Here is a 15498-nt window from a genome sequence, read left to right as displayed (position 1 = left end):
GGGAAAAGTGTCTTGAGTTTCTAAATGAAATTCCTTCTCAACTTAATTACTTATGACTTCAGAACAGCTTTCACAAGACCTGGCCCAACTATGATAAAGTACAGTAGGTGGGTGATTCCCATTTGAGCAACATTCCATGCAGTACACTAGTTGTCACCAGTGTGACATGCAAAGCACCACAGTCATTATGTCATTAGTATTACACCAGTCTTAGATTGTTCTCTAATTTCTTTGCTTTGTCTGTTTTATCAAATTCATTTTCATTATTGTTTGATTAAGATATTCACACAATCTCATAAGACACTTTGTGCCTGCTGCGTTTCAGTATCATTTCCGTAGCTCTCTTGTGATCTAATCACATGATTAATTAACTGAAATTAAAGTTTTCCTGTCTGGGATTCCTACCTAATTACAGTGCCTTCGGAAAGTATTCAGACCCTTTGACTTTTACACATTTTGTTACATTGTTACATTACAGCCTTATTCTAAACACACAACACACCATAATGACAAAGCAAAAACAGGTTTTTAGACATTTTTGCTAATTTATTCCCCCGCTAAAAACTGAAATATCACATTTCCATAAGTATTCAGATCCTTTACTCAGCACTTTTTTGAGGCAACTTGCAGCGATTACAGCCTTGAGTCTTCTTTGGTATAACGCTACAAATTTGGCACATCTGTATTTGCGGAGTTTCTCCCATTCTTCTCTGCAGATCCTCTCAAGCTCTATCAGGTTGGATGGGGAGTGTTTCTGCACAGCTATTTTCAGGTCTCTCCAGAGATGTTCGATCGGGTTTAAGTTAGGGCTCTGGCTGGGCCACTCAAGGACATTCAGAGACTTGTCCCGAAGCCTCTCCTCCGTTGTCTTGGCTGTGTGTTTAAGGTACTTGTCCTCTTGCTTGGTTGTTTACCGGGTCTCCCACTCCTCTTTCTATTCTGGTTAGAGCCAGTTCGCGCAGTTCTGTGAAGGGAATCGTACACAGCATTGGAACTATGTTATTTTCTTCGTTCATCTTTTCCTCAATCGTGACTAGTCTCCCAGTCCCTGCCGCTGAAAAACATCTCCACAGCATGATGCTGCCACCATCTTGCTTCACCGTAGGGATGGTGCCAGGTTTCCTCCAGACATGACGCTTGGCATTCAGGCCAAAGAGTTCAATCTTGGTTTCATCAGACCAGAGAATCTTGTTTCTCATGGTCCGAGAGTCTTTAGGTGTCTTTTGGCAAACTCCAGCGGGCTGTCATGCGCCTTTTACTGAGGAGTGGCTTCCGTCTGGCCACTCAACCATAAAGGCCTGATTTGGTGGAGTACTGCAGAGATGGTTGTCCTTCTGGAAGGTTCTTCCATCTCCACAGAGGAACTCTAGAGCTGTGTAAGAGTGACCGTCGGGTTCTTGGTCACCTCCCTGATCAAGGCCTTCCTCCTCCGATTGTTCAGTTTGGCCGGGCGGAAAGCTCTAGGAAGAGTCTTGGTGGTTCCAAATTTCCTCCATTTAAGAATGATGGAGGTCACTGTGTTCTTGGGGACCTTCAATGCTGCAGATTTTTTTGGTACCCTTCCCCAGAACTGTGCCTCTACACAATTCTGTCTTGAAGCTCTACGGACAATTCCCTCGAACTCATGGCTTGGTTTTTGCTCTAAAATGCACTGTCAACTGTGGGACATTCTATAGACAGGTGTGTGCCTTTATAAATCATTTCCAATCTATTGAATTTACCACAGGTGGACTCCAATTCAGTCGTAGAAACATCTCAAGGATGATCAATGAAAACAGGATACACCTGACCTCAATTTCGAGTCTGATAGCAAAGGATCATAATACTAAATATTTCCGTTTTTATTTTTTATACATTTGCAAAAATCTCTAAACCTGTTTTTGTTTTGTCATTATGTGATATTGTGTGTAGATTGCTGAGAAAATTTAAAATGTCAAATTATTTAATCCATTTTAGAATAAGGCTGTAATGTAACAAAGTGTGGAAAAAGTCAAGGGTTCTAAATACTTTCCGAAGGCACTGTAATCTTTAATTTTGTTTGACTTATGAAGCATCTTTTTTTGTTTTTGGTCTAGAATTGGTCAATGCCCAGTTATTACTAGGCTGCCATATCACTTACATGTACATTGAGATGGATAGAGGGTGCACTTGCTACAAAGCCTGTTTAGCATGGGCAGCATCATTGAAGGCTTTCATCATTTTAAAGTAGACAACTGGGGGAGACTTCCTATGGGTTCAGGAGGGATCATGGAATTCATTCCTAGTCAGCGGGAGAGATGATCCAATGAATGAGGTGTGCCGTCTTTCCATCTCTATGATCTATAACAAAGCCCTTAGGGGCGGTTTCTCGGACACAGATTAAGCTTAGTCCTTGACTAAAAAACATTTTCAATGCAGATTCCCGATGGAGCTTGTTTTTTAGTGCAGGACTATGCTTAATCCGTGACCAGGAATCTGTCCCTAAGTGCTTCATAGTTACAATATGAACCGTAATCTGGAAGTCTAGTAAAAACATTTTGTTTTTTTTGTTATACCCATATAACAATAAGAGCATTGGTGATGACCTGTGTTGTTTATTTCTGTACATTCAGGTGTATTTGGGATCATATGGTACATCTTCTGGCTCCTGCTTGCCTATGGGAGCCCAGCCGCCCACCCCACTATAAGCAATGAGGAGAGGATCTACATAGAGACCACCATTGGCGAGGGGGTCAAAATATTGAGCGCCACTGAGGTATGCTGCTACTCACTCTGGCTGCTGTCAGATACATTAGCGTAGTATAATGAAGATTTAAGTTATTTCAAGTATCATGCTCTTGTGAGTACTTATAGAAGTTTTGTGACACACGTGTAAGATATAATCAGGATTGACAAGAGACTTAAGCCAGGTTAACAACAGTAGGCTTCCTATTTGAGTGCTGTTGACCCCTGAAATCGATGGCACGCTTGAAAATGAAAACATAACCCAATACATACCCAGGTTGACCCCTGAAATTGAGCCCTGAGATTGTCAGTGAGATCAGATCCCCTATTTCCGGCCCACCACAGAAATTCAAGACTCCATGGCTCCGTTTCTTCACCTCCATGCCTGTCTATGCCATCATCGTGGCTAACTTCTGCCGTAGCTGGACCTTCTATCTGCTCCTGATCAGCCAGCCGGCCTATTTCGAGGAGGTGTTCGGCTTCTCTATCGGCAAGGTGGGTCTTCTCTGTGTGATGTAGATCTAACACATCTCTTTGCAATTTGTTATCCATAGTAAATGGAACAACACTCTTATTATCATAAGACTCAAGTGGATCATCATTTATTTTCAACTTCGAGATTGTCTTTCATCAGAGAAAGTACAGTATATTAGAGAAATGTTTGACATAATACTAAAAAGAAAATGTCAAAATGAACTGCATGACACATGTATCTACAGTACAATCTAGATCACTGTTTCCCAAACCTCTACCCTGTCCACGCATTTGATGTGTTCCAGAACTAGCACAGCTGATTCAAAAGGTCACCTAATCATCAAGCTCCTCATTAGTTAAATCAGCTGTGCTAGTTCTGGAATACATTAAATAGGAGGGTACTCTGGGGGCTACTCGAGGACAGGTTTGGGAAACACTGGTCTAGAGCAACTTTTCCCAAACTCTGTCCTGTGAACTCCAAGGGGTTCACATTTTGTTTTTTTACCCTAGCAGATTAAAATAATCAACTCATCATCTAGCATCATGCTCTTACCATCATTTCTGGGTGTTGTCTTGTTCCTCCTCAAAGGTGGGGCTCCTGTCTGCTGTTCCTCACATGGTGATGACCATCGTAGTGCCAATCGGTGGCCAGCTGGCCGACTTCCTACGCAGTCGTAAAATCATGTCAACTACAAATGTCCGGAAAATCATGAACTGCGGAGGTATAGTACCCAGGACAGAAGGAATTAATTTCCCTTACATTGTACCTACAGTGCCTTCAGAAAGTATTCATTCCCCTTGACTTATTCCACATTTTGTTGTGAATTCAGAATTGATTCAATTACATCTATGCACAATACCCCATAATAACAAAGTAAAAACATGTTTTTAGAAATTGTTTCAAATTTATTGAAGAGGAAATACAGAAATATCTCATTTACATAAGTATTCACACCCCTGAGTCAATACTTTGTAGAAGCACCTTTGGCAGCGATTCCAGCTGTGAGTCCTTCTGGATTAGTATTTTAAGAGCTTTCCACACCTTGATTGTGCAACATTTGTCCATTATTATTTTCAAAATTCTTCAAGCTCTGTCAAATTGGTCGCCTATCATCGCTAGACAACATTTTCAGGACTTGCCATAGATTTTCAAGTAGATTTAAGTCAAAACTGCAACTCGGCCACTCAGGAACATTCACTGTATTCTTGGTAAGCAACTCCAGGGTAGATTTTGGCTTGTGTTTTAGGTTATTGTCCTGCTGAAAGGTACAGTGTCTGGTGGAAAGCTGACTGAACCAGGTTGTCCTCTATGATTTTGCCTGTACTTAACTCCAATTTGTTTTTCAGTATCACTTTAGTGCCTTATTGCAAACAGAATGCATGTTTTTTAAAATTTTTATTCTGTACAGGTTTCCTTCTTCTCACTCTGTCAATTAGGTTAGTATTGTGGAGTAACTGCAATGTTGTTGATCCATCCTCAGTTTTCTCCAATCACACCCATTAAACTCTGTAACTGTTTCAAAGTCACTATTGGCATGGTGAAATCTCTCCCTCTCCGGCAACTGAAAGGACGCACATGTATATTTGTATATTTGACTCTATACTTTCTTATAACCATTATGGCATGTCCTTCTACTAATGTTCATGTCCTTCTACTAATATTCAATTCCAGGACATTTTGAAAACATTTGTAGGTTAATTTGTAACGTTAACTGAAAACAAATTGAGACTCCCTTGGAACGTTACCTAATGTTGTAGGAATGTTCACTGTTTCCTGGGTATTATACTGTATCAGGGTTGATGAAGCTAGGAAAGCATTGCATACAAATCAGGATTTGGTACGGTAGCCTTTGATCTTTGTGTGCCCTGTGACCCCTGCAGGTTTTGGTATGGAAGCCACTCTGCTGCTGGTGGTGGGTTTCAGTCACACACGTGGTGTTGCCATCTCCTTCCTGGTGTTGGCTGTGGGCTTCAGTGGCTTTGCCATCTCAGGTATAAAAGCTTCAGTTCAGCATCACTTTAGATGTATTTATAACGTTTAAAAACCTTATTTAGTCAAGTGAGGTTACAGACATAATTATTTGTGTGCCTTTGTTGTAAAGTTGTGAATCCAAGAATAAATGTTGAGTCTGGAGGTGTATCACTCTCTTACTGCTGCTGAACTATGTTTGATAAGCCTCAGTTCAAGTTTCAAAGTTTATTCCCCACGTGCACAGAACACAACAGGTGTAAAACAGTACAGTGAAATTGTTACCTTGAGAGCTCTTTCTGAACAATGCAGTGATAGTAATAATAATATACACTAGCGTTGTCATGTACTGTCATGTTGTGTCTTGTCTCTGTCCTTTCCCTTCACCCTGTCTCCCTCTGCTGGTCGTTGTTAGGTTACCTTTTCTCCCCCGCTTTCCCCCAGCTGTTCCTTGTCTCCTCTGACTACCCATTCACCCCGTTTCCCACCTGTTCCCTTTTTCCCTCTGATTAGGTCCCTATATCTCTCTCTGTTTCTGTTCCTGTCCTTGTCGGATTCTTGTTTGTTGTGTTTCATGCCTGAGCCAGACTATCGTCATGTTTGCTGTAACCTTGTCCTGTCCTGTCGGAATCTGCCGGTCTATCTGAGCCTACCTATGTTTGGTTATTAAAGAAGCTCTGTTTAAGTTAGTTCGCTTTTGGGTCCTCATTCACTCACCGTAACAAGTGTACAAAAGTTTGGGGTCACTTGTAAATGTCCTTGTTTTCCATGAAAACATACATGAAATGAGTTGCAAAATAAATAGGAAACATAGTCAAGACATTGACAATGTTACAAATAACAATTTTCAATTGAAATAATAATTGTGTCCTTCAAACTTTGCTTTCGTCAAAGAATCCTCCATTTGCAGCAATTACAGCCTTGCAGACCTTTGGCATTCTAGTTGTCAATTTGTTGAGGTAATCGGAAAATATTTCATCCCATGCTTCCTGAAGCACTTCCTCCAAGTTGGATTGGCTTGATGGGCACTTCTTACGGTCAAGCTGCTCCCACAACAGCTCAATAGGGTTGAGATCAGGTGACTGTGCTGGCCACTCCATTATAGAGAGAATACCAGCTGACTGCTTCTTCCCTAAGTAGTTCTTGCATAATTTGGAGCTGTGCTTTGGATCATTGTCCTGTTGTAGGAGGAAATTGGCTCCAATTAAGCAGCGTCCACAGGGTATGGCATGGCGTTGCAAAATGGAGTGATAGCCTTCCTTCTTCAAGATCCCTTTTACCCTGTACAAATCTCCCACTTTACCATCACCAAAGCACCCCCAGACCTTCACATTGCCTCCCCCATGCTTGACAGATGGTGTCAAGCACTCCTCCAGCATCTTTTCATTCTTTCTCTGTCTCACATGTTCTTCCTCGTGATCTGAACACCTCAAACTTAGATGTGTCTGTCCATTACACTTTTCCCAATCTTCCTCTTTCCATTGTCTGTGTTATTTTGACCATCTTAATCTTTTATTTTTATTGTCCAATCTGAGATATGGCTTTTTCTTTGCAACTCTGCCTACAAGGCCAGCATCCCGGAGTCACCTCTTCCTGTTGACGTCGAGACTGGTGTTTTGAGGGTACTATTTAATGAAGCTGCCAGTTGAGGACTTGTGAGGTGTCTGTTTCTCAAACTAGACACTCTAATGTACTTGCCCTCTTGCACAGTGGTGCTCCGGGGCCTCCCACTCCTCTTTCTATTCTGGTTAGAGACAGTTTGTGCTGTTATGTGAAGGGAGTAATACACAGCATTGTACGAGATCTTCAGTTTCTTGGCAATTTCTCCCATGGAATAGCCTTCTTTGTTTCTGGACATTTTTTTGATCATGTAATCGAAATGCTGATTTTTTTATTTATTTTTTATTTCACCTTTAATTAACCAGCTAGGCTAGTTGAGAACAAGTTCTCATTTGCAACTGCGACCTGGCCAAGATAAAGCAAAGCAGTTTGACACAGACAACAACACAGAGTTACACATGGAGTAAACAATAAACAAGCCAATAACACAAACAAGTCAATGACACAGTAGAAAAAGGAAAGTCTATATACAGTGTGTGCAAAAGGCATGAGAAGGTAGGCAATAATAGGCCATAGGAGCGAATAATTACAATTTAGCAGATTAACACTGGACTGATAAATTAGCAGATGATGATGTGCAAGTAGAGATACTGGTGTGCAAAAGAGCAGAAAAGTAAATAAAATAAAAACAGTATGGGGATGAGGTGAGATAAAGGCGGCACTTTACCTAGCATAGACTTATAGATGACCTGGAGCCAGTGGGTCTGGCGACGAATATGTAGCAAGGGCCAGCCGACTAGAGAATACAGGTCGCAGTGGTGGGTGGTATAAGGTGATTTGGTAACAAAACGGATGGCACTGTGATAGACTGCATCCAGTTTGCTGAGTAGAGTGTTGAAAGCTATCTGATGCTCCAGACACTCAACTAGTCTAAAGAAGGCCAGTTTTATTGCTTATTTAACCAGGACAATAGTTTTCAGCTGTGCTAAAATAATTGCAAAATGGTTTTCTAATGATCAATTAGCCTTTTAAAATTATAAACTTGGATTAGCTAACACAACGTGCCATTGGAAAACAGGAGTGATAGTTGCTGATGATGGGCCTCTGTAGATATTCCATAAAAAGTCAGTTTTTTCCAGCTACAATAGTCATTTACAACATTAACAATGTCTACACTGTATTTCTGATCAATTTGATGTCATTTTAATGGACAAAATGTTTTGCTTTTCTTTCAAAAACAAGTGCATTTATAAGTGACCCCAAACTTTTGAACGATGATGTATATAATAATACATTAATAAAATGCATTCATATACATTACTGTTTGGCTAAATGGTTATTTATTCATCCAAATGGATGATCCCAAAAACATTTCTAAGAGACAGCATGAGTAGTGTATGGTATTCAATATCTAATAATACAGTGCCTTGCGAAAGTATTCGGCCCCCTTGAACTTTGCGACCTTTTGCCACATTTCAGGCTTCAAACATAAAGATATAAAACTGTATTTTTTTGTGAAGAATCAACAACAAGTGGGACACAATCATGAAGTGGAACGACATTTATTGGATATTTCAAACTCTTTTAACAAATCAAAAACTGAAAAATTGGGCGTGCAAAATTATTCAGCCCCCTTAAGTTAATACTTTGTAGCGCCACCTTTTGCTGCGATTACAGCTGTAAGTCGCTTGGGGTATATGTCTATCAGTTTTGCACATCGAGAGACTGAAATTTTTTCCCATTCCTCCTTGCAAAACAGCTCGAGCTCAGTGAGGTTGGATGGAGAGCATTTGTGAACAGCAGTTTTCAGTTCTTTCCACAGATTCTCGATTGGATTCAGGTCTGGACTTTGACTTGGCCATTCTAACACCTGGATATGTTTATTTTTGAACCATTCCATTGTAGATTTTGCTTTATGTTTTGGATCATTGTCTTGTTGGAAGACAAATCTCCGTCCCAGTCTCAGGTCTTTTGCAGACTCCATCAGGTTTTCTTCCAGAATGGTCCTGTATTTGGCTCCATCCATCTTCCCATCAATTTTAACCATCTTCCCTGTCCCTGCTGAAGAAAAGCAGGCCCAAACCATGATGCAGCCACCACCATGTTTGACAGTGGGCATGGTGTGTTCAGGGTGATGAGCTGTGTTGCTTTTACGCCAAACATAACGTTTTGCATTGTTGCCAAAAAGTTCAATTTTGGTTTCATCTGACCAGAGCACCTTCTTCCACATGTTTGGTGTGTCTCCCAGGTGGCTTGTGGCAAACTTTAAACAACACTTTTTATGGATATCTTTAAGAAATGGCTTTCTTCTTGCCACTCTTCCATAAAGGCCAGATTTGTGCAATATACGACTGATTGTCTCCCACCTCAGCTGTAGATCTCTGCAGTTCATCCAGAGTGATCATGGGCCTCTTGGCTGCATCTCTGATCAGTCTTCTCCTTGTATGAGCTGAAAGTTTAGAGGGACGGCCAGGTCTTGGTAGATTTGCAGTGGTCTGATACTCCTTCCATTTCAATATTATCGCTTGCACAGTGCTCCTTGGGATGTTTAAAGCTTGGGAAATCTTTTTGTATCCAAATCCGGCTTTAAACTTCTTCACAACAGTATCTCGGACCTGCCTGGTGTGTTCCTTGTTCTTCATGATGCTCTCTGCCCTTTTAACGGACCTCTGAGACTATCACAGTGCAGGTGCATTTATACGGAGACTTGATTACACACAGGTGGATTGTATTTATCATCATTAGTCATTTAGGTCAACATTGGATCATTCAGAGATCCTCACTGAACTTCTGGAGAGAGTTTGCTGCACTGAAAGTAAAGGGGCTGAATAATTTTGCACGCCCAATTTTTCAGTTTTTGATTTGTTAAAAAAGTTTGAAATATCCAATAAATGTCGTTCCACTTCATGATTGTGTCCCACTTGTTGTTGATTCTTCACAAAAAAATACAGTTTTATATCTTTATGTTTGAAGCCTGAAATGTGGCAAAAGGTCGCAAAGTTCAAGGGGGCCGAATACTTTCGCAAGGCACTGTAAATAATACATGATGGGATTTCATGTAGTGCTTTTTAATTACCCAAAGATAATTTGATAGTGGCATAAACAATTTACTCTGATGGACTGTACTTGTTACTGTATCCCCAGGGTTCAACGTAAACCACTTGGACATTGCCCCTCGCTATGCCAGTATCCTAATGGGCATCTCCAATGGCGTTGGTACACTGTCTGGAATGGTGTGCCCCCTTATCGTTGGAGCACTGACTAAACACAAGGTATTGTAGCATTCAACATTACAGACAAATTCTAACAGTTGTCAATGAGATTAGCAAAATGAGCCAGGATAAGACTATGTCAGACAAAACTCCCCCTGAGGGACTTCCTAATATGAATACCGTATAGGACACGACTAACACGACTGGTGAATGACACAATGAGATACTGGTTTTATAACATTGTCAATTGAAATCAAACGTTATATCAGACAAGTGTGACAGTTTGGTCACTGACTCAAGTCTTTCTCCCTCTGTAGACCCGTCTGGAGTGGCAAAACGTGTTTGTGATTGCCGCCATTGTGCACTACACGGGGGTCATCTTCTATGCTATCTTTGCCTCGGGCGAAAAGCAGGACTGGGCCGACCCGGAGAGCACCAGCGACGATAAGATTGGCATCATCGACGAAGATGAGCTGGCCGAAGAGACGGAGCTCAACAGCGAGATTGCCATGGCACCCAAGAAGAGCTATGGAACCACAGAGAACCCATCGAGCTGGAAGAAGAAGAGAGGAGTCACCATGCAGCAGGATGAGGATGATGGGAACTCCCACCATAGTAATGGGAACTACCAGGAACAGTATCAGTGATGTGCCCTAAGTATCAGGGGCATTGGCTGTCCTTGTTCTTCACCTTTATCCTGAAGCGTGCACTTGCACACTTTCTCACATGGCTTCAACAATGGTGGAAACTCCCTCCAGCCAAGCCTTTCACCAATCCTATGCTTTAATATCCATGTGGCGTGTGCAAATGCCCACTTCTGGAAAAGGGTAGAAAACCGAGACACAAAATTATCTCTAATGACCCATCCCTATTCGATATATAGTGCACTACTACTACAGGGAATAGGGTGTCACTTGAGAAGCACTGCAGGACTTCCCTTCACGTCGACATCAAGTGAATGAAGGGTATAGTGACATACTTAGGGCGCTGTTCAAAAATAATTGACTCTTGGAAAGGGGGTCATTTGAGAGGACTTTGCCTTCACGTCAACATCCAGTAAAGGAAGAAGGGTCAAATTCACACAGAGCGGCAGAACCTTCAGTGGTCAGTCTTCTGAGAAGTTACTAAATAAGTTTCAGCAGCAATTGGTCAATTACCACAAACTTGCTTTTTGTTGTTGTTTGGTCATTTTATCCATTTGACGGTTTTACCTCGTACTGAGACATCTTTACATTGTCGTGTCGTCCCTGATGATGTCACATTTCACTAACCAGGTGTTGCGTCTGAGGCTGAGTAAGTGATGTCAATTGAGAAAGAAATTTGAAAAATATTTCTGGTAGGAACTCACAGATGAAGGGACATTACAATAAAATTTAAATAAATATATAAATACTGTAGGGTACCAGTCAAGTTTGGACACACCTACTCATTCAAGGGATTTTCTTTATTTTTTACCATTTTCTACTTTGTAGAATAATAGTGAAGACTTTGAATCATGTAGTAACCAAAAAATGTAGATTCTTTATTTGAGATTCTTCAAACTAGTCACCCTTTGCCTTGATGACAGCTTTCCACAATCTTGGTATTCTATCAACCAGCTTCATAAGGTAGTCGCCTGGAATGCATTTAAATTACCAGGTGTGCCTTGTTAAAAGTACATTTCTTATCTTCTTCATGCTTTTGAGCCAATCAGTTGTGTTGTGACAAGGTAGAGGTGGTATACAGAAGATAGCTCTATTTGGTAAAAGACCAAGTCCATATTATGGTAAGAACAGCTCAAATAAGCAAAGAAAATGACAGTCCATTACTATTTTAAGAAATGATGGTCAGTCAATCTGGAATTTTCGATAAATAACTCGATAACTGAAAGTTTATTTATCTTCAATCGCAAAAACCTTCAAGCGTTATGATGAAACTGGCTCTCATGAGGATCGCCACAGGAAAGGAAGACCCAGAGTTACCTCTGCTGCAGAGGATAAGTTCATTAGAGTTAACTGCACCTCAGATTGCAGCCCAAATAAATGCTTTGTGAGACGCAGAGTGGGTGAACAGATGGTCTCCTTATGTGTGGTTCCCACCATGAAGCATGGAGAAGGAGGTGTGGTGGTGTGGGGGTGCCTTGCTGGTGACACTGTCAGAGATTTATTTACAATGTAGAAAATAATACAAATAAAGAAAAACCCTTGAATGAGTAGGTGTGTCCTAACTTTGACTGGTACTGTATATTTATTCAGCAATGTAAATGTATGCAACTTTGGTATAATGCTGCCTTCAAATGCTCCTTGGAGTCTCATTTCCCATTTGTGAAGTTGTAAATACAACACGATTGTGTTCAAGTTCTGAAGTCGGAACAATTATCCAACCAATGAGATTTTAGCTAGCTAGTGAAGTCGGAACAATTATCCAACCAATGAGATTTTAGCTAGCTAGTGAAGTCGGAACAATTATCCAACCAATGAGATTTTAGCTAGCTAGATGAGCTAGCTAACGTTGCTAATAATAAAGTAAGCTAGCGTGATGACGTAGCCAACAATAACGTCAAACTAGCTATTATCCACAACTGCTGACCAACGTTCTTTGCACAGTATGGGCAGATGAAACATACTGGAGTATGGCTTACCTTTAATTGAATGTGAATAGTTTTGTTTTGTGTCAGTTATGCAACTAAGGGGACGTGCATATCATGAATGTGATTGGTTTGCTTTCAGCATTATTGAAGTAGACCGCAGTGTTAAAAGTATAGGCCTTTTTTGTTGTTGCTTGTAACAATTTGCTACTGTTTAGTGACAATTCTGTACCACAGCTCTCAGCCTGCTGTCCATGCCTTACCAGGCCCTGGTCCCACTGTTTCCCTTTAATACACTAGTTTCAGCATTGCTATGTGTATTTATGGAGCTGTAAGCTCTCAGTAGGACAAATATACTGTGGAATGTAAAACTGTGCACATATTCGCCAAGTGGGTTGAAGTCACATATCATGCAATCATCTACTATTGATCTATTTGATATTCATGTTCATTTACAAATGTTTTTATTGTCTGAATAAGGGGTTGATTGACTACTCCTCAAACATAAAAAAATAAATAAAAAATTGTGTATATAGTGTCAAATTATTACTGCTATTTATAGGACTTATGGGACAGTGGTTTTTCAGTTATTTTCGTATAGTATATAATTATTTGTCATTCCATTGTTTGATAAATGCACTTTACTATTTTCAGATTGTCCAGCGTTTAACTTGAATATTGTCTATTCTGTATTGAGAACTTTGTTTTAAAAAATAAACACCCTGAACAAGTCTTAACTATGGACCACTGAGTAATGTGAACCGAGTTGTTCTTTATTCCACCATTGATTGTTCTTTGAGGTAAATCCACCATCAAGTGCAATATGTCAATTGCTCTAACTCAAGATAAATCTTACAGTATGATACCTGCAATTTGTCTTGTAAACGGGGGGGGGGGGGGGGGGGGGGGGGGGGCTGCAGTCATGCTTGTGTGGACTGATTATATACACTCAAACTTTTTATAGACCACAAAACCACATGGCCTTTCAGTAAATTCCATGTATGGATGGAAGGTAAACATCATTAGCCATGAGTAATTGAACACGTGGATAAAAACAATATTCATACCGTTTGACTGTCTTTATCTGCCACTACTTTGAGACAAAATGGCTGTTCTACAATCAACACTAAGCTGTGTGTTTACTCCAATTAGCTTTCCGAATCAATGTAACAACTACACAGACCGCTCTGCTTCCCATCATCTCTCAGTAAACATCCTTCACCTTATCTGTTCTGTTCCTAAACACTTAGAGCCACCAGTAAGCTAGCAAATTCATGGGACACTAATTTGCAGTCATTTGTGCAGGCAAATACTATGTTTATCGTAATTCCTGATTTAAAATTGGTTACCATAAGTGGAACCATCATGCTCGAGAGGTAACTCAGGGTGAATATAATCCATTGCAAATAATGAATGAAAGCATGTACTTTTTAAGAGGGCCTATTACCTTTATCATTTTACTGTCAGGCCAGTTGTAGTGATTTCCAGAGGAGATAAATTATTGTGTAATTACAATTTGGTCCTTAAAGACCAGCTTGCTACTGTATATTATTTTTATCTGCCATTGTATGTTAATTAGTTATTCTCACAGACAGGCCTGGGAAGGGTTCAAGGTTATGGACCTTGTTATTGGTTTATATTCATTGGAATTTTTGTGACAGTCTTTGAGAGCTTGTTAGAGAAGAGGTTGCAGCCCAGTGTTTGATCAACTTATCTCCTCCTCTCCCTTTACAAGTTGGAGGTGATTCAAAACTGTAAACAGTCAGCGTTTCTATTCACAATCAATAACCAAATATGAGCTAAAAAGGTGAAAAGACAATAGTGATCACTGAGTAAGAGGGGAAAGGCTATCGTACACGGCTAAAAAAGTAAATGTCATTTGCGTTTTTGAGGGCCATATATGAAGCGAGCCGCTGAACCCTTGTCTGTGCTGTGCTGTGACACACGTAAGAAAATGTAGCACCATTTATTCTGTTAGTGTTTATTGATTGTGACCACACTACAACATGTCCACCACAATAAATCAACTGAAATTGTACCTTTACCGATAAGTGGTGACCATACCAAAAATACCACTAGAAAGCAATACAATCTGTTTAATAGTGAAGAAAATACAGTCGCCTACTGTACATGTTACAAGGTTCTCAGTCCTACTACGTGTCCTTCTCATGAGGCCACCACAACCCAGTCCACCCCAAAGCCCTCGGACACACAGCAGCTACTTAGTCCACAAGCAGACAGCAGCCAATGGCAAAGGTCCTGTTTATTTCAAATTGACTGTCTGTTCTGTTGACTCAGAAGGGCCTCTTTGGATGGAGCAACAGACCCATCAATGATTAAACACTTGTTTTTGGATATATAGAAGCTTATAGAAACACTGGGGCCTATTCCCAGCTTTATTCTCATCAAAGATTTCCTCCTACAACATCCAGTTGTGAATGGTCAAGCAATGAGGTGAATGGCTTCTTACTGTAACACATTGGCTAAACAAATTAAAACCAGGCCACAAAGCAAGACACCCTTCTGAGAACAATGTCTTATGAAGAGGATCCTGCAAAATAAATCTTAGTTTTATTCAGTACTACAATAGCTATTTCCCGATACTGTTATATTTTCCTACTTTAGCTGTTCTCTTTGCATTCCATCAACATGTATAGTGCTCTTGCTTCCATACTACATGTACACCTGACAATTAGGTGGCCTAGTCAGGAGAGCAATTCCATTATGGCTACCTATAGACATTGTGCTGAGGTGAAGATTATACTTTCCCTTATAAACACAGCATCATATAATATTTGTGTTAGTTATGATTTATGAAAAACATGATCCATCTAATGAATGCCTTCCCGACTGGGCACAGACTTCAGTTCAACATCTAGTTTTGATTCATATTTGGTTAAGTTTTCGACTAATGTGAATTTAACATGAAATCAACAAAAAATATCACCATGTCATTGGATTTAGGTCAAAGGTTGGGTGAAAAAAATACAAATTGCCCTTAAGTTGATTCATTT

General features: G+C 40.3%; 1 protein-coding gene across 1 annotated transcript in view; it reads left to right on the top strand.

Moving 5' to 3' along the window:
* LOC110522804 (vesicular glutamate transporter 3-like) overlaps positions 1-11356 on the top strand; it is a 36519-nt gene extending 25163 nt beyond the window's left edge. The window contains exons 7-12 of the mRNA XM_021601245.2: positions 2592-2734; positions 3049-3198; positions 3767-3899; positions 5059-5169; positions 9851-9978; positions 10236-11356. Of these exons, the coding sequence (XP_021456920.1) occupies positions 2592-2734; positions 3049-3198; positions 3767-3899; positions 5059-5169; positions 9851-9978; positions 10236-10565 (995 nt within the window). The 3' untranslated portion in view covers positions 10566-11356. The remainder of the gene's footprint in view (positions 1-2591; positions 2735-3048; positions 3199-3766; positions 3900-5058; positions 5170-9850; positions 9979-10235) is intronic.
* Positions 11357-15498: the final 4142 nt, after the last annotated feature.

The sequence above is a fragment of the Oncorhynchus mykiss genome, chromosome 1, assembly GCF_013265735.2.
Source record: "Oncorhynchus mykiss isolate Arlee chromosome 1, USDA_OmykA_1.1, whole genome shotgun sequence".
Classification (NCBI taxonomy): domain Eukaryota; kingdom Metazoa; phylum Chordata; class Actinopteri; order Salmoniformes; family Salmonidae; genus Oncorhynchus; species Oncorhynchus mykiss.
Note: the sequence above shows the minus strand (reverse complement) of the source record. Positions and strands in the feature narration are given on the sequence as shown.